This window comes from Styela clava, chromosome 11 (assembly GCF_964204865.1).
Source record: "Styela clava chromosome 11, kaStyClav1.hap1.2, whole genome shotgun sequence".
NCBI classification, from domain to species: Eukaryota; Metazoa; Chordata; class Ascidiacea; order Stolidobranchia; family Styelidae; genus Styela; species Styela clava.
The window spans coordinates 15,905,581-15,925,633 of NC_135260.1; the positions used below are offsets into that span (position 1 = coordinate 15,905,581).

General features: G+C 33.7%; 3 protein-coding genes across 4 annotated transcripts; 1 reads left to right on the top strand and 2 right to left on the bottom strand.

Moving 5' to 3' along the window:
- Positions 1 to 5,869, bottom strand: LOC120348092 (uncharacterized). Of its 2 annotated transcripts, none has more exons than XM_039418208.2 (7): positions 5,591 to 5,869; positions 4,343 to 4,442; positions 3,879 to 4,040; positions 3,052 to 3,306; positions 2,272 to 2,416; positions 2,111 to 2,160; positions 1 to 1,641 (listed from the first exon to the last, which is right to left on the bottom strand). In XM_039418208.2, exons 1-7 carry the CDS (start codon positions 5,674 to 5,676, stop codon positions 1,309 to 1,311), a joined length of 1,131 nt encoding a protein of 376 aa, XP_039274142.2. In that variant the 5' UTR covers positions 5,677 to 5,869; the 3' UTR covers positions 1 to 1,308. The 2 variants fall into 2 exon arrangements, with proteins under 2 accessions (XP_039274142.2, XP_039274141.2); XM_039418207.2 differs by having other exon boundaries at positions 5,561 to 5,865.
- A 6,974-nt stretch (positions 5,870 to 12,843) lies between these two features.
- On the top strand, positions 12,844 to 15,092 carry LOC120347609 (uncharacterized). Its single transcript, XM_039417653.2, has 5 exons — positions 12,844 to 12,982; positions 13,369 to 13,550; positions 13,765 to 13,884; positions 14,175 to 14,331; positions 14,588 to 15,092. Exons 1-5 carry the CDS (start codon positions 12,916 to 12,918, stop codon positions 15,046 to 15,048), a joined length of 987 nt encoding a protein of 328 aa, XP_039273587.2. The 5' UTR covers positions 12,844 to 12,915; the 3' UTR covers positions 15,049 to 15,092.
- Positions 15,093 to 15,926: 834 nt separating this feature from the next.
- LOC120347493 (coactosin-like protein) lies at positions 15,927 to 19,374 on the bottom strand. Its single transcript, XM_039417501.2, has 4 exons — positions 19,238 to 19,374; positions 18,102 to 18,187; positions 17,186 to 17,343; positions 15,927 to 16,721 (listed from the first exon to the last, which is right to left on the bottom strand). Exons 1-4 carry the CDS (start codon positions 19,312 to 19,314, stop codon positions 16,617 to 16,619), a joined length of 426 nt encoding a protein of 141 aa, XP_039273435.2. The 5' UTR covers positions 19,315 to 19,374; the 3' UTR covers positions 15,927 to 16,616.
- Between the last annotated feature and the right edge of the window lie 679 nt (positions 19,375 to 20,053).

The following is a 20,053-nucleotide window of genomic DNA, read 5'->3' on the forward strand; positions in this document are numbered from 1 at the left end:
TCAGATGAAAGAGAATTTTATTTCATAAGCAAACATCAACACTAAAGAAAAAAATTAAGTATAATATTAAATTCAAAAAACAAAGTTAATATTGTTCCTGTCTGCAGAAGCTATAAAATAAATTATTCCGGACTCATCATCTCATACAAAAATGACAATAAACGATAAATTGACGAAAGTGTTCTAGTATCTCAACTCATTTGTTTTCCTATTTGAAATATATGTACAGACTGCAGATATGGGCTGTACTAGGGTATTGTGTATTGAACTGCAGGTCCTTTCTCCTTGTTTACTGTCTATTCCGGATCCGTATTTGGCGGTTGCCACAAGGATGCGTGACTGAGATAGTATTATGAAGATAAATAAAAATAAAAACGAGAGAGCTATGCTCAAATATATGGACACGTAGCGCCACCCAATGGCAATAATTTTGATGACGTCATAGCGAGAGAAAAAAGTAATAGCCTTCTGGAGAAAATTTTTATCTTTAACCACTGAAAATTTCAAAGCAATTGGTAGAAAAGCGATTTTTTAATGATAATGACAAAAGAAAATAACAATCACAACAAAATTTTGAAACGATCGTTATGGCCACTAAACGTGTCCAATAACATAATCTCTTTCCACGAAATATCAAGTATATACTCAGGAATAACTGATAAAAATTTATACCATACAATACAATAATATATAGAAAAGATTGGAAAATTGTTCCAAAGAACTCGAGTTATGTGTAATTCACTATATCACAGACAGCATAAACACATAGCGAACCAAGGCCTCTAGCCTAGCCTATATCGGGTATGAAATGAGCAGTTCAATTTATTATACTTCCTGTGAGCAAATGGCTGAGTCCATATCCATAGTACAGTCAATTATTTTAGCAAATAATGCAGGGCTACAACAAAATGTAATCAGAAAGAAAGCATTGACACATATAATAACGAATTTGGAAATATTTTATGACACATGAAAAGTATACTAAATAATGGCACTTTAGTTACATAAGCTTGTATTGTAAAGCAGCATATGAACATAAAAAGTTGGTATGGGACTTTGAAATATCATTATCACTCCCAAATATAAATTATCTGAAGGCAGAAGCAGAATATATTGGCACGAGAATTACTATTTTTATTTGAAAATTGTAATAGCTGTGTTCTTTGGTATCATGTTTGAGTTTCCCATATAACTAGGCACCCACAATCATATACTATGATTTTGAATTGATTATTTGGTCTAATAAGGAGATCAAACAGCTTCATGAATGAGATAAAGTAATACAGAATAATATGAAAGTTATATTAATCATATACAGCCTTCTGCTGGAATTCCAATTTTTTGTTGCAACTTTCTTGTATTTCGTCTAAACATACGTTCCATTTCTTGTACGTGATGAAGAGCATCAGTCACATCTCCAAATGACTGCTGGTCTCTCTCATCAGAAAAAGAGTTTCGTGATATGGCCCCAACTTTTGTATAAGTCGGACTTTTTGAGGATATATTTACAGAAATTGGGTTATCTTTACTACCATTATTGATATATGCTTCTAATGAAACATCCATCAGTTTATTTTCTGGACTAGATACTGGTGATTGTTGACCATGATGTGTGCGTATTATTGTATCATATTCAATATCCTGAAAAAAGGGTTGATAGACGTGAATTATGTTCGCATACTCAGCTTAGTATACACAAGCTCATTGTCATTACTGAGATACCCTTAGTAGTTAACTTATTTCTCTTGCATCTGAAAAAGAGATGTTCCAGATGTATGTGTACCAATATGGAAGTAAATAATTTTGTTCGCCTACTTTACATCAAGTTGTGTAAAGGGACGGACGCCTATGGGCAGAGAGTAACAAACAGTCCCTGAACTTGTAATAGAACCAAAATAAGGAAAACCGGAACAAAATTATGGCCCAACCTGGTACACATACATACTATGGGAGTACCGAAAAAGGTGATTCAAATAAATCATTAGTTCTAACTTCTAATGTACCATATCTAGAACTACGTAATTGAAAAATCAACATCTTTAGTTTTTAGTTGCTGCTGAATTGAATAAAACATGATTTATTAAGAAGTTTTATAACTTGTTTCACCTACCGAAACATGACGGAAAGCTGGCTTTGCTGTGTGAGGTCTTGGCTTTTTTTCTGTGGAAAAAAATACAAATACACTGAAAACAATCTCACACTCAAATAAAATTTAACAAACTGTTTAAATCACAATATTTGTTCAGGGTGAGAAGAATAATGCCTGCATACTTATTGCCTGAGATCTCAGATAATCTTGTCTTTGTTGCAGTGCTGCACTGAGAGGGCGAGGCTTTCTTTGAGGAATTACTCCATCAGGATCAAAGAGAACTCCTTGAAAATTTTTGTCATCAAATTTTCTCGAATGTGCTGCAACCTTGATGAACAAATTAAAATGTAATGTGAAAGTATTGTATAGGTTCCCACATTTTTTCAAAGCATCAGAAAGATAGTAATAAAATGATTGCATAAAGCAGTTGATTATTATTTTTTGCGCAAAAATGTTTTTGTTCAGTCTTTAACAAATTCAAGGAATACAGTAAAAGATGTGATGATTTACGGTATATTGGATGTTACTATGAAATTGTAATCTAAAAATCCTGCCTAGGCATATCATGTCATCGTCACTTTCCCAATTACTTATGTACCAGGAAAAAACATTTATCTAATCTAAGTGTTATAGAATCTTTAAAAGGAAAAGAGATTGTGTACACCTTAGGCTTTGTGTAAAACATATGTCACCCAAGAAAATGTCATAAAAACAATTTAAAAGAATACACCTTATGTAAGGGCAGTATTTTTATACTTGTGAAATTTGTTCATATAGTATGTTACAACTCAAGTACTGATTACGCTGTTCTTGAATTGGCATTGGTTGTAAGAAAGTGTGGTTCACCATAATGAATCAATGATCGTTGATCACCCTTGTCATATCGTTTATTACTTTTCAACAAATCATTACTTTCATCAGCACATAGAATTACATATAATATAAATCGAATAAAATCTTACTTGATAATTCTGAGTTGCATTCATATTTATAGGCTGATTATATTTTGTTTCTTTTCGTGCTTCAGAAAACAATGGCAATACATCAGTTAAGTTAGACATTTTGAAATTATCTGTTTCATCCAAGAGATTTGGTTGTTGTTCAAATAAGGTTTTTCCAAGTGGATCGAAATTATTCCCGCTGAGTTCCATATTTGTTGTAGAAATGTTTTTTGTGGTATCAGTAAATCTTGCAGGTGTTTTTGAAGTAGCAGAACGCTGTAATGATAGAGTTTGATATTGTATATTTTCTATGGTTTTGATCACTCGAACTCAACTCAAGATTTGAACACAAGTTAAGTTTTATAGTCATTTTTAAAACGGAAAGAGGCTAAATCAAGTAAAATAAAATATAATGCTTTTTCACACCGTTCACTCCCAACAAGGTTCAGTGCAAACATCCACTGATATCTCACGATATGTGAGGAGTTTTGGGAAGCACTAGAATCTTTCCACTTGGGCATTGTCTACCTAATTTATTATGCTCTGGTAGGTGGGCATGTGATTTTAAACAGAGATCTGTAGCCTGTGATGTCAACACGGTCATGTCTAATCGTTAGGCCATCGCACCACAAAAAAAAGAATCTTTGCTATGCCACTGCATGTAACCATTAAGCTTATAATTATAATATTTAATATTATGATGATTTTTTACTTCAGCTGATTGAAACTATTACTGTAGGTCAAATTCGCCTGATATCTTGCAAAATGTAAAATAATTTCTCTGAAAAAACCATAGAACTACAATATTAATTTTGTGAGCTAGGTAGAAGGGTATTATCACATTATACCTGACTAGAAGGTCTGACTCTACTTCGATTCGCAGATTTGATACGTTTGCCAGATGATGGGCGTAAAACTTTTGTTGTTTTTTTAATGGAGGCATCAACTTGTAATTGTTCATCAAGCAAGGTCGATGTTAATTGAAGATACTCCTGTCCCAATTGTTCATTCTGAATTAGGATAGGGTAACTAATATTTGGTGATAATGTCAAGATCTATAGTTGTCATATAAAGACTGATAATTTATAGGTAGAGAATCAGAAAGAAAATAACCATCAAATCAAAAACTGAGTGGAAAAAATATTGTTTATATTTGAAAAAAAATCATATATGTTATGTTGAAATGTTTTCTAAAATAACCCGTTATTGGAACACATTCAATAACTCAATTTAAAAAAAGGAAATTATATAGCCTACCTATATATGCACTTCAAATAAAAAATGCAAATACTGCCTAACTTCAGTTTCTTACTTCGCTATCACGTTTCCTGGGTGATGGAATAATTTTAGGGGATGGAATTCCGACAATTTCAGATATTTTATTGATTGATTCATTCTCACCTTCCCAAGCCCTGAAAAAAAAATTTGATTCATATAATATAATGTTAAACTTGAAATGACATACCAGCAATTAATTTGAAAAGAGTTGAGTATTTAAATCAAGGAAATATGTGAGGAAATTGACTTGAATGTACTATTTTACTCTCATAAATATGGCAACATATTTAACTGTGCTAAACTTATAAATATCCTAGTTTCGGTTACATAAAATTGGAATATTAAGTAAAGTTGAGTATAATATGTCTTTGTTTACAATCAACTCCTGACTCAGGGTTGAAAGCATAGATGGTAAAGTAAAGACTGTTCAAAACACTTGGCCGGCAAGTTGATTTAAGTTCAAGTCAGAAATTGTTTTTTCACAATATTTAACAGAAAGTTAAAACATCTTTATAAGCTGTCTCTGAAGTTTGAATACATATTATGAAGTAGTCAATTCAAATTTTTATCGGAATACTTAAAATTTATTAATTGTTTTGCATGAATTAATGATTTCGTACAAAATATTAATTAAAGTTGAAAGCTTGGCATATGGATAAAACTACACAGGATCGAAACGACATACTTGAAACTTCTTATACTTCATTCAAGTACACTTGAATTGTAATTATCTTTATATTTGATCAGCTTTTATCAAATCTACAATAGGAGGTGGAACAATAACTACTTTTATTCATGACAATGCAGAAAGAAGTTGTGCTTCCCATATCACAGATAAATCAGAAACAAAATTTTGTCGGATATGCAGTCAAAAGCACCCCCCTACCACTCAAGTATTGCCGTATACATTTATAAATACCAATTGAATTCTTTTATTAATTAGTTCTTGTTACATGAAACTATCATCAATTTTCTGCATAGTGCATCACTGTGGAACAACAAACTGATATAGCTTTTTTAGGTCGAAAAATACCGATAATATAAAGTTGTGTTAATCCTGAATAAAGGAATGATAACGTTATATGTTCACTTGTTGTAGTGTTCGCTGATGGATCCCTGCATTGCACTGAATCCTAAAATCTGTTTTTAAGACGAACAAATGCCAAAAGATATGATAAAACCAATAAAAAATATTCATGATACGTTTTCGATTTCAAAATCTCATACAAATTGCAGAATTGCAAAAATTTGCCTTCTAATCAACAAGATTAAACAGTCCAACTTTTCTGCCAAACGCTGTCTTTCTCGTTTATTCAAAACAAGTTCACTCTTGATATCTTCCACAATCCTTCGTTCCAATTCCTCCATCGCAGATCAAAGGTATAAGAAAAAATAACGTGATAATGATAACCAATTCCACATAAGAATTTGACTGCAAGCGCGATTTGTGTTGTTTTTGAAAATAGCGTCTCATCTCCAATAGCAGCCAGGCAATGTCCAATGCACAGTAGTGCTCAATGGCGGCATCTGACGATACAACTCATGAAACAGTTTACGGTTCAGATTTTATTTAACGTCCATTTTGTTGAAATTTGACTAAAAATGACTATTTTTTAGAACTTCGAGAATTCCATGTCATTGATTAGACAGAAAAAAAGTTCCTGACACATCTGGAGAAAAATACCCTCTGGCAGAGGCAGTGGTAAATACGGTACATCTGTAGCCCAACACGACGTCATTTCTGAATCATGCTACGCACAGCTTACATACCGCTATGTTACTGACTATTGAGATATGGAAATGTAAATTACTAAGTTCGGCAACGACTAAGGTTCGGGGATACAGATGTAATCGATATTTCCAACAATGATATACGTGAATATAATTGGGAATTAGGTGCGGTAATGTCAAAATAAAAAATGTATAGGTGACTGAAAAACTAAACTCAAAATTGGGTCATTTGAGAAAAAAATTTTTTTGGGTGTATGTGACATCATAAATATGTCTATTTTAGTTGTGTGTAATATATAGTACGAGTTATGAATCAGATGATACGTGGTATTAACCAAAACAGTACAACTAAATTAAGCTTTGCTATTTGTGAATCCAGCAGAAAATTTCAACCGATTTTGACCAAGTTCTAGCTGTAAACAAACGCAACTCGTCGTTTAGAACAAAATTGAATTTTTAGTCAATACTTGAAAGTCCATGATTAATGAAGTTCGCTTGTCTTTTATCTGTAAGGATATTCAAAGAACAATGTGTATCAGAACAATCCTAAAACAGTCGGTGAACTGAGGGCTGCAATTGCAGGAAAATCACCATAGATGAGTGTGTGCGAGTGATCGACAATTTTGCGTAACGGATGCAAGTCTGTCTCCAATGGTGAGGAGGACATTTGGAACCTATCGTAGACTTATAGAGAGAACGTAATTGTGAAAAACGTCCTAGATTCATGGAACTCTGGGATGCAATCAAGCACAAACAGAATTGGTGGAACAGAACAGAAGTGGTAACAAAATCAAACAATTTACTCTAGTTTCACTGAAGTAATTGAGATATTGATGGGTTCTGTTTTTTGGGGTCCCCTGTATTTATACGGCTTTATATTTGTCCAAGGATAGTTTACTAGACTAGAAGGTTTCAGGATTGTATTATGTATATGGTCGAAAACAATCAGATGAATATTTTATAACCTCTACTTATTTTTGTTTGCGATGAAGGGTAATACAGTGCTTCCCAACGTTTTTCGTTAAATTCCTCTCTTCGCCTATTTTGGAATTCTTTATTCCTTCCTCACTAGGCATAAAACTACTTTATGTATTTCATCTTCAATGAATCTTCTGTGGAAGCACTACATTTGAACCCATACATTTCCACCCGTATATCCGCGGGTTCAGGTTCGATTACATTTGAACCCACGTACATTTGAACCCATGACAATTGCACCTGTATGCTATTGCACCTGCCACCTATAGATTTTTTTTTGTTTCACGGATAGTTAAACCCATACTAACCCTAACCCATGGGTTTTAGCACCCGCATATAGATTGAACCCGTGGATATACGCATGGGTTCAAATGTACGTGGGTTCAAATGTACGGTCACCGCGGGTTCAATCTATATGCGGGTGATAAAATCCATGGGTTAGGGTTAGTATGGGTTCCAATATCCGTAGGTGAAAATTCCAAATGTACGTGGGCGTAAAATGTAATGGAACCGAATCTTCAGCTAGTTTTATACACAAGTCGCCCTCCCACTTCTATAATGACAAGCTTGCTGTTAAACATTTATTGCCATGCGCCAACCAAATTTTTGCTGTTCATTTTTATAGTATTTTTGCGAATTGGCGCTTACAAACTGGTGTGCATATTCAAAGCCATCATTTTGATTTCAAAAATTTAGGATAGATACCATCAAAAGGTACTAATAGCTAATTTTCGCCTAGTGTATCTCAGATTTTTCTTAATTTATTTTTGATTTCCCAACCATATATATATATATACTAAAAATCCTCACAAAACACGAGAACCATGGAGTTATTAGGTTTCCAAAAAAAATCTTTAAACCGACGAATAGACAGCAGACTCAAGAATACGAGCCAACCTTTACAACCATAATTGAAAGTATTCCATCGCGTTTAAGCGTCTTCAAAAATCTCTGGTTCTTCCACATCACTGGCGCTTTTCTATACCACTTTATATTCAGTGTAAAGTAGTGAAAATACCCCATAATATTTCGATTGCGTTTGAATTGGCCACCTCCTCGCCCAGGGTGTGATAAATTGGTTAGGCAAGGCCGAACCGGATTAAAGTTCCTGTTCTCCCAAATATAGTAGCTCGTCACATGTCGTTAAATATCAATTTAGGCTTGTGGCTTTGTTCTGAACAAAGGACTTGAATCGGCGTAGTATTAAAAATAGTTGTTCGCTCATTTGTGGCAGGGATGGCTTATTGAAAAAAGAGTTTAACCTAACTATATAGCATCGAAATATCTAAACCAGACCTCACCAGTGCCATCATCGCACTGCACGGTTCTTCCAAAAAACTCTTTACGCATCAGAAGTTCCTTTTATTTTTCGAGTATATAGTATTTAAGCACTTCTAAAAACTGAATTGCAAACGAGGATCATACGGGTACGCGAAGGACTTGTGGGGTGCGCGTAGATTTAACTATGTTGTCATCACAGGCTGAAGGCAGACCCAATTTGCATCGATATACATCGATTTTACGATCTGATTCTGATAAAACAAGTGATTGAATGTTGTCTAGGAAACTGCGACTCGCATGTTGCACAATTAGACTCGCTATTCGTGGTTTATAAACAGACTGTTCCCAACACGTCTTATGTTTCGAACACCCATCATTTCACAACAATTTGTTCCAGAGAAGTATAGAATGATTCATAATCTTGACTATTAGAGTTTGAAGTATATTTTCCAACTGTGATGTATACATACTACACGACAATGATCGTAGTAATATGGCTCACACGAGAAAACAAAAATAATGCTTACGTTCCAAGCGCAATCATTTATTTTTTATAGTTTCATAACACAATATAATTTTCCTGGGGTGACTCGCACAGTTATTAATCGATGAATGTGAAAAATATTGAGCACCCTTGTCTTGAGGTACAACGATTACAGGGCTTTGGATTTGCATAATTTTACTAGCACCAGCCATATTAAAGGCTTGAGTAATATTTATTGAAGATTGGACTTAACTTGAGACAATTAAAAAACCACGATGTGTCGGTTTGGCTGAAGTCGATTTAGTAAAATTGCCTAATCTGATACGTGCCATAGATAAATTGATCTTAGTCATGGGTTCTAGAACGACTTGGTAGTTTCTTTTGCTGATTGTCTTATTCATGTATGTTTTTGTGAATTCTCTGATCTGGTAAATTAAAAATTATTTTACCATGACCCCCATCCTAAAGTCACAGTCACGTGAGTCCACTTTATTCGAGTCACCAGGTTAATGGACATGGAGCGTGATCATGCTCAACATAGAAGGCCGGTGTTCAAGTAATTGTTCAAAGGATTACTTTGTCAGTGGTGAATAATTCTCTAAAAGTTTCTCTAATATTCCTTTATCACCTATTTTGTATTACGATTATCGATCATAATCTTGACCTGTCAATACGATAAGAATAATTCTCGGTAATGTTGACGTACGTGATTTACGTTGAATGCGTAATACATCGATATCGTTACTTATATAATTAATAAATAAAAAAATTCAAATTAACTAATTTGTGCCTAATTAGTTTCTCTGGGATCTATGAACTTGAGCTTTTTAAGGCGCTGTTAATGAAGCTACAAAGGAGTCCTACGAGACGGTGTTAAACTCACTGGATTACAAGATTAACTAGATTGTCACGACTTAAATATGAACATTGATTTACAGTGCAGATCCTAAAAATTGAATACCTCCAAATTCTCCAAATATAAACCATTGATAACACGAGCTTAGCAGCGACGCTCTTGTACAATTTCACACTTAAAGACGAGGTCTTAAATTGGGCTGTGGCCTCGCTATATCAAAAATCTTTTGTTAACAAATTGATCCCCCTGTGTCTAATTTAATTTACATTTTGACGTGTGGAGCGAGATGCGTTTTTGACCATCAATTTGCTATATCAAAACGCAATGTGGCAAGACTTGACGCGCTTGTTATTAGCCGATTATTGGGCCAGGTCCGTAACCAAGTAATTTTCCGCGCCAAGTGCCCCTTGTTTTACGCCTCGTCGAACTCGCAACATTTCAATTATCAACAATGGCAACATGCTGCTTCGACACATCCGCACTCCTAAAAAGTTTGACATATTTAGGCTTATTTTATTTCGCTTACAAATGCAAGGCCCTAGTGACCCAAATTAGCGGGATTCAATTTCAGCTGCCCTGACTTTACATTCTCACAACGTGTGTTTTTTGCATTTTTCCATTAGGCGCTCTGTTCTATCTCAAAATCCGAAAGATTCCAAACGAAAGCTCAACGTTAATCTTCGGAGGAGTCTGTTTATATAAAATATAGTGATTGAAGACCATATTACTGATCTTCTGTTATCATCAGATGCTGCAGTCCTAATAAATGCCATATCACTTTTGGTCTGTAGTCACATGTACATAAAAACATGCCAAGATATGGTTTTTAACATACGTAAATGATGAACATACATATAAATGATAGAATGCTATTCTTTCTCTTCACGGGCTTTATGAGATTCAACAGTCCTAAATGATGTTCTGTAAACAACGCGTTTTGGACCTAAATGTAAAAGTGAAAATAATGTTTGTGTTGTGAGATTACATTATAACGGAACTCATCCAATTAAATCTAATTCATCCAAAACCGCATTCTCATGAGAATGTTGAGATGAATATAAAATGTATTACGAATTTTTTTTTTTTTCGAAACCCAACTACTTATTAATAATCACCAAAATATTCGAAGCTGAAAAGTTCGGAGACTTCCGCTTCCGTTTCCACTCTTTCAAGTAGAAAAGACAATGAAACTATCGATCATAAATAAAATTAAATAGGTTCTGTGTCAAATTAAGGTCGCGTAAATGCGCCAACATGCAGAGAAATATGGCGCAACCGACGTCGGTCGCTCAACGCGGCATATAGGCGTCATTAAATACGTCAAGCTGGGAAGATTATGTTAATGCTGTTTTATAACATATTCAATCGATAAAGGAGCAGAAACAATGTATTAGATATACAAATTATGTAACGAATTCTGTAATGCTTTTTTATGAATTCAACATAATTATATGCGTTTTAGTGTCAAAACTGGAAATGGATCATCGGATTTCCAACGATCAAAACACGTCACAATGGCACAAACCATCCACCTACCATACACACTGTTTGCATAATTTTTACGTTAGATCCTTCTGCTAGTTGATTACAATTTTGATTAAAATATAATTGTGTATCAATTTACAAATTCTATAAATATTGAAGTTGCTGAATATTATTTTACTCACTTAATTAAAAGGTAAAATTCAATTTTTTATTCCGATCTCAGTCGTCATAAAATACTTGCATACCCTGCACGCAACTTTGCTTGCATGCATTAGACCTGAGATTTATGTAATACACATTCATAAATATTATGTTGGCAAAGATGATGACACTAACCGAACAGATCAATTTATCAGTCTGTTATATGAGTTATGGTTTTTAAGAATAGTAATACTCGGATGCTCATGTTTGGATAGATTAATTATTTGTTGTTCGTGTAGCAAAATCACAATCGCTAAGGTGACAATTTTAAAAATTATTTTATCAAATACTGTTAGAAATAAATTTAATTTCACGCGTTGATCCCTCAATTTGCCAAATAGAGAGAATAGTTTGCTGGATTATAAGACATCAAAACATATTGAAACCACATATTTAAGACGCCGAAATACACAATTTCAATAGGGTGGCAGTCTTTATGGTTTATTGTCCCCACTTCGTTCGGCTAATAAGTTTAGCCGGGATAAATGCAGCGGATAACCGGTAGGAGACTTTTATCGATTGACTCCGATTTTCCGGTATTCTCGCACTTTTCCCGTCCGATTGTAACTAATTCGATTTGATCGCATTTCACTGTGTAATTGGCTCGCGTAACAGAAGTATCAGCAGGCCCGCGGTGTAAAGAAAAATAGCCCTCGGACATGCCCGAATACATATGATTCATACTTGGACCAATTTAATAGAAGCAGACACTGAATGTGTTTTAGGCGTGTTTGTCTATAACTGGTTTAATAGTTGGTTGATGTAACTTCAAACTTTAGTATAATGTGCCTAAACTTAATTTAAGCGGTACGTACAGATGTTTGCGTTTCTCTGATTTCCAGTTAAAACACCAATTTAACACTTTTACTTGATGTTATAATCAAATTTAAAAAACTTTGAAGGCCTAAACATGTTGAAAGCGACTCAACAAATTTTACAAGCAACGTCAAAAAACTTTGGCAATGTTCGTACGATCAAACAACAACGATTCTAAATATCTACAATGCGATTATTGTATTTCATAATAAAATACAATAAGTTTGCTTCAATTTATACTAATTATCCCATAAGGCAGATGGAAAATTGCCTTACATCAAACGACGCCTCAGTGGTGCAAGGAATTATTCTGCTAGCTCCTTTTATTTTGGCAGTCCCGGACTAACGTTAAATGTTTATTACTTATTTTCAACAAATTTATTGAATAGATAACTGAAGCACTTTGATAACTGTGACTATATATAATTGAATAACTCCATGGTATTGAGGTGAGGATAAAATATGTTTTTGTAATCTACGAAAATTTCCATGTATGTTTTACATTCGGCAAAGAAAATTAATTTCTGAATGTCAGATGCTGACAGAGCTTAAGATTGAAATCGAACTGATTCTCTCGATTTCGAATTTTGTTAATTCAAGCGAGGCAGACAACAAATTGGCATCAATCAATCGATGAAATAACACCACGCATTAAACATATTTTCTTCTCTCGCTCCTGCTCTGGTATATAAAAGCGAGCAATCCTCCGTAGATGCCAGTTTAAAGATCTCCGCTTCTTGAAACGTTCACGCTTACAGAGTGAGACAAGGAAATAATGGAAGTACAAACATCTTGGAATCACCACGAAAGTCAGACTTTTTGTGATGAAACAAATTTGCAAGGTACGGAATTCTGCGACTTGAACTTTCAAGCTAGTTCAAAGAGTTGAGAAATACAATTTGCATGTACACGAATAAGTTTTTATGAAGCTGGCTTGTATTTTTAAATCGCCTGATTATTGATGAGATGCAGTAGTAAGGAACAACACTGATATTACACAAGAAGGAATATCAATGAGACGCATTCTAAGTTTTTGAATTTTCTCAGAAATAAATGGGTTGTGCAAATATCTACCTACCTGGTATGTATGAATGGTTAAGAACGCCGTAAAATGCTTGTCATATTTTCTGAGGAATATTGTCGTATGCTTCTCATTACGTTTTAGGTAGCTGGCGGCGCTGAGGACTATATAGTGTTATTTATATTATTTTACCTATTTGTTAAATAGGAAAACCATCTTGCTATGAACCATTGACCCCGCCAGCATCAAGAACTTCTGGGAGCAGTAGCAGTGAAGATGAAGAATTCAAGTTTATATATAATTTGAATCAACTTCCAACGCAAAACGGAGAAACTATCAATTCTTCTTCCACGACAAATAGAAGACAAAAACCCGTCGGCTTGTTAAAGGTTCGTTTTAAACATGAATGCTTGTGCAATACATATTTAGAATAAACTTAGAAAATTTTTTAGTTCAAAGTTAATATTTTTCGATTGATCTGAATCTATATATTTATTAGTCAAAGGACTATATATTCTTTCATACGTGTGTTTTTTTATTTTTTTTATTTGAGAACTGTGAAATCTCGACATACATAAGATTCAAGCTTAAATTTTTTATTAGATGGCTAAAAAGATGAAAAATATGAACGAAAACGAACTTCAGGATTTAAGAATTAAAATCAACGAACGTGAAAGACGAAGAATGCATGATTTGAACAGTGCACTTGACTCATTACGAGAGGTAAGATATTAAAATAAAAAAATCGTTTTTATAAAAACATATTTCTTGTTCATTTTGTAGTTATTTGTAAATATTATTTGTTATTATTTGTATTTTTTTCCGAATCGGCTTCATACAGAATCTTTACGTTCACCATAGGCCCCAAAGCAATGTTGATCATACTCTATTCCCGCCAAAAAACGTCAAAAGTGTAAAACACTAACGTTTTAGCGTTAGATCCTAACGGATTACAATTTCCCAATGTTTTGAATCAAAGGGCTGTCATTAAATATAACGTCTTTTATTTGTAGGTGATGCCGTATGGACACGGCCCCGCTGTAAGAAAATTATCAAAAATTGCAACCATGCTTCTTGCAAAGAATTATATCTTGACATTAAAAGGATCTCTTGAAGAGATGCAAAGAATTGCTTCTGATCTATATCGGCAAGTACCCAACGTTCATCAAGGTACGTTCTTATTTTATGATACCCTTTTTTTGTAACAAAAAATGTAAGATACCTGCTTAGTATACTAAGTACAAAATGCGGTATGCATATCAGCGTACTCTGAATTCGGAAAATCCGAACAAGTTCATATTTGAAACCATAACGTTGGTCCCAATCAAAACAGCACATAATAAAATAGTTTAAATAAATATTTCCTGTCGAAATATAATTAAATTTATTATTGCTTTGTTTATAATATATTTTTTGTTCTTTACAGTTGGTGGCAAAGACTTGAAACGCCTTAACATTGAAACGTCCTCTTTGCTTGGAAAAGAAAGCCAGGCAGTATCTTTAGCGACAAATAATACTTCACCAAAACATGTTTCATTAAAATTGAACGAAAAAGCATCAAGGACCAAGCCACAAGAATATATGTTTCCAACTTTAAATTGTCCGACATCTTTACTACGACAATCTTCAATTCCTTTGGAATACGAGAGAATCCCAGCATATTTGCCGTCAACACCACCAGTCTCAAATTGCTTTTCTTTTTTTCCAGTCCGGTTCTCTCTCCCACTGCACAGTCAAGTTTCCCCAACTTTAGCGTCGCATAATCACTTGTCTGGGTCGAGAAAAAGATCAAGTGAGGAAAAATTGCCAGTGCCGGACAAACGGCAGCGTTTTAGTGATTCATTAAAATTGAAAGTAGATTTTTCTAATGTTGATAGTTTGCATTAAATTTGCAGTAGTGCTTTTTTTCATTTAAAAATAAATATTACATAACATAACATTGATTGCATTTTTTGAAAAACAATCGGTAGATCAGTATTTATTTGATTCGATTGAGGAAGGGCAGTAGGTACTAGGGTTCGGAAAACTGTTAAAACCCTAGCTTGCAACAAACTTTAATCATATGCGTACACACAACAAGATTCTTTGAAAGAGTTTTGAAGTATAGTATGTCGTCACTGATTACTAATTTGAGTATGACTTCATAGCCGACAGTCGCCAAAATTGGTTTTGTGTCTTGTTCAAAACACTGAATTAAAATGAAACGATATGGCTGACAGATAGTATACAAAAGCTTGACTAAAATTTCTAATTTTGACTATTGCGAAAGATGATGGTAATCTGTTGTAACCTTTTGTAAAGTTTTAAGAAGTTTCAGCAGGTTTTCACAGTTCTAGACTAGCTGACACATTCTTTACTTTAATTCTCTATTTTGGGTATTTCCAGTGCTTTACTTGCAGATGCGTTGTGTTTAGGAAAAATAACTTGCAACTAATGAAAACGCGATGAATTATCGAAGTTCATTTTCCACAAAATATTATCTATTTTCTAACATTCATAGCAAAGCTTTAAGCGCTATTTGATGAACAATTTAGATGAATATGTTACAATATTTTATGTACGGTTTGCCCATTTATCCTCTAACTATGATGTTACGTTTCTACGATCAGTGTTTTTTTTTGAAACGTTGTCGTAAATTCAACAGATGCTTACGTTCCATGAAAACAGCGAGGAAACAAGCGTGGATGTAAATGTATAGTCTGTATCTATATAGTCTATTTCTTTCGCTTATCGCACGTCTGCTCATTGCTCATATATATATCTGCTTCTTGCTGATTTATGTTTAGCTTTTCATTTTATCGATCTTCTTCGATTCAATCCAAAATGAAAACAAAAGTAATAAACCACGACGGGAAAGTGAATATTCATCTACGATAATAAAACACCGATTATATATAAATTTTGTAATATATGTTTGAACTTACAATGAAGGATATTTTTAAATTGTTGGAATGATGGACTATCTAGACTTTGAATATGGAAATTTTTGTTTATTGTTAATGATAAGTCGAAATTATTGAATGAATGACCAAGAAATCTATATTTTTCAACTCTTTATACGCTGGCGTATTTTCCAGAAAATTTGATAGAAATAGAATAATGCTATGAATTACTAGAAAAAATAAAAGTTGTGCTAATAAGACTAAATATATCTAGTGCACATTATTCCAACAAATTCATCTTCCAAAAACATCAAATTTTTCTATGTCTTTCATAATATACATATTTCTCAGCAATTTTGGGAATACGCGCTTTCAATGACTTAAATACATGTATCTAAGTTACTGTAAAGCTTTAAAAATTATCTACGTATCAAACTTAAAAACAACTTACTTCAAAAACAAACTTAACTAAGTGAGTTCATATTACAATGCTCGTATAAATTATGAAGTGCTAGTTTTGATATAACGCTAATTTTGCTGAAATAGTTTGTCTTTAACGATTCATGCAACTGATCACGCTTGGGCATTGTAATTTGCTCCTCCAGCTTTTCTAACTTTTTCTATTATTTCTTCAAGAGGATCCGGCTCTCCGTCCATAAAATGATTCACCGCCACATCCTTTGCAAAAAATAGATATTTTAAATTGACTTATCAAAATATTTTTGTATTCTCCCGATTATGATGTGTTAATGCATGGCGATCAGAAAAAGGATCAGATGTTTGGTAGATATACCTGTTTTTCACTACGAAGTAACAATAAATTGTATTTAATAGAAAAGTAAGATATCAATTATCTGGATTATTTGTACTTTGAAAAATGGGATTATGATGCGTTGAAAATCATACTGAATTCGAAATGTAATTTAAACAACTAGATGGCTAGTGTTCAACTATATAAAACGAAATGCTTGCGTAACTTTATTTATACTCAATTTGTTGAGCACAATTTGGCTCAAATCAATCTACTGCAAACCCGCCAGGGTTGTCTAATCTAAATCATCCATATCGTAGAGTAGAGTAAGCAACAGATCACAAAGTTTTGAGACAAAACTAAATTTATCTAGTAGAAAAAGGAAACTTACTGGACAAGTCGATTGCAAGCTTTTAGAATCGGTTGATACTCTGGCCTTGTTTAAAGGTTTTGCATCAGTTCCTATGAACGTTAAAAAGGCGAATTTCTGTCTTTTGGACATTTCATCACCTGTCTCAACACGAATGTAGGCAAAAACTCGGTCTTTGTCTGTGAAGTAGTTAACAAATATTACGATTACAAAAATTGTAAAGTATTGACTCAAAGAAGAAATGGGTCATACAATGTTCTGAATGCCTCAAACACGAAGAGCAACATTGTTTGTGAAAAACTCTTGTCTATTCATTCTAGACCACTGGTACTCAACCAGTGGGTCATGGCCCACTTCTGGGCCACAGAAACATTTTAAGGTGGGCCACAAACCTAATAAAAATTGCTGAAGTTATTGATAAATTAGGTTAAATTTGATTGTAGTAGCAATAAATGATTAGGCTGCTTTTGCTACTAAGTGATGATTCTCATTGTAATTATTTGAGTGAAGTGTCTATCTTTGCGAATAGAATTTTTTGTTTTTCAGGTAGTTTTTCGCTTGCAAATTTAATGGGCCACATAATATTCCGTGCAACAAAAGTGGGCGGCAAAAGAAAAAAAGTTGAGAACCACTGTACTAGACTATTACACACTGTGATGGAATGGTTATTTTGGTGGTTTTATATGCTTCATGGCGATCATAACATGACACGCCCATAGAAATCGGGTATTTATATTTTACGCCGTCATAAAAGTATCAACAAGCATTAAGTAGTACATAACAATGAAATCTTGTGTTAGTATAATTTTGTAAGAACAAAGAGGACCAATAAAGAATGAATAAAAGAATAAACAAATAAAAAATATACACCGAGAAATCAGCAAAATGAAAAAATTTAAGCAAGCAATTGATCCATTTTCTAGACTAAGTAACTTACTCTCTTCCATATGCTTTAATAGTTCTTCAATATCTTCCCCTTTCTGGTCGGTAACGATGGTTTTTTCATCGTACACAAACGAAACCCTACAAAAGCAAAATCATGTTTAAAGATCATTCCGGATGGATTTATTTTAAGAAATGTTGCTCAATGCGAAGTCCCGTGAAACTCGCTCTGAAGTGGATGATTATTGAGTTAGATTAAAAATACTTGCGACCATTGACTGAAGAGCTAATGAAACTACTCATGGAAATGTATTACGGGCCATCTTGGTTCACATACTTGGGGAGTACGATTTTTTTGTATAGACCATAGGTGTTTAAACTGCAGACAATGGGCCGAATCTGGCCCGCCAAGGAAAACCATACGGCCCTATTTAAAATGTGTAACTAAAATTGGCTCGTTATGTGTAGTATTGATATTTATTGTTTCAACAATAACGTGGCACACTGTTTCATATGTTTGGTAGTTTTGTTCAAGGCGCGCACGATGTGGGCATATTATCGTCGTCAACTAAGTCTAAACCGCCCTGATTTTGATCTTCAATTTGAATTAATCGAATTTTGTGATCGAAAAACTTGATGTTCACTTGCAAAATGTAGTGCTTCTTGCTACATCTAAGTTGTCACCGGACCTTCCCCAAACTTTCAGGTCAGAAAGAACATCCAATATACCATTGTGATTCATATTTTGTTCATAATTAACACACTCACTCGTGTACCTACAATATGTCGTTTTAAATAAGTAATTCTGAATAAAAATTCTGTTCTGTCCGTCAAGAACATGATAAAATTGATGTTGGCCCGGCGTTAAATAGGTTGCCAACTCCGGGTCTAGACAGTAGTTAATATTTTGTCGATGAGAAAGAGTTTTCAATATAGGCAAATATTGGCAATAGAACGTAAATTTCTTCCGAAAAAAAGGCACTTCAGAATTTAATTGTATTGATTACCGGGATCAGATTGAAATGATCCGATAAACCGTAGTTTTTAAAGGTAATATTTTACCGAAATATAACAAATTACTGGTGGGGCACCAAAATTATCAAGTGGAGTGACAATTGATTTCAAAACGTGTTTACGGTTCTTAACAATGGCAGTGTAAAACTGAATTGTAAAAAAAATCGAAAAATTTACCAATTCGTTGAATTGTCGTCACATCTGACGATGTCGCACTCCGCATAAATTGTTTCTTCGTCATAGTTTTTCGCCATTTAATTGGATTATTTACTAACAATAATATAAAAAAGAACTATAATATTTTTTACTGAAAAATAAAATTTCAATTAAAAAATAAAATCTTTCACATACATATTGTTAATATTATGTATCAACTGATTTCTGGAATTAAAATGTATTTTAATGCTAAAATTATATAATACTTTTAGGATTTTTGTCGAGCAGCGACTAATGTCTTCATAGATGTCATCACCATCTAACTAATCCGTATTTAGTCATTTTTATCAGCTTATTGATTTCAAATTAATAATCTCAGTTTATTTTTGAATTTACTTTCTGAGCATTTAATCGCCCAAGTCGAAATAATCTTTGCTGCTATTTACTAGCTATAGTTTTATTAGCTGTCGTTTTGTCTTCCAAAAAGTAGATAGATTACTGGAGATGTAGTCTGCAGAGCCTAGAGCTGTACGTGGATGTAACTGTATCCTATATACGACAGAAGGTAAGTGTAGGTTGGAGAAAGTTTTCGAGACAATTCGAGACCAAAATGTTATGAGAACAAGTTGAAGTAAAAGTTCTTGAAAATAAAACAACTTTTGGCACAGAATTTGCTTTAACAAGATAGAACAGGGGTGGGAAAAGGTTTTGGACCAGAAGCCAAAAATTTTGCCACCTGGCCATGTAAGTGTGCCGTGAAAAGTTTCATTTTTATGAACAATATTTACAGTGTTACACAATAAACGGGGAAAACAATAAGCCGTGTGCCAAAACTGA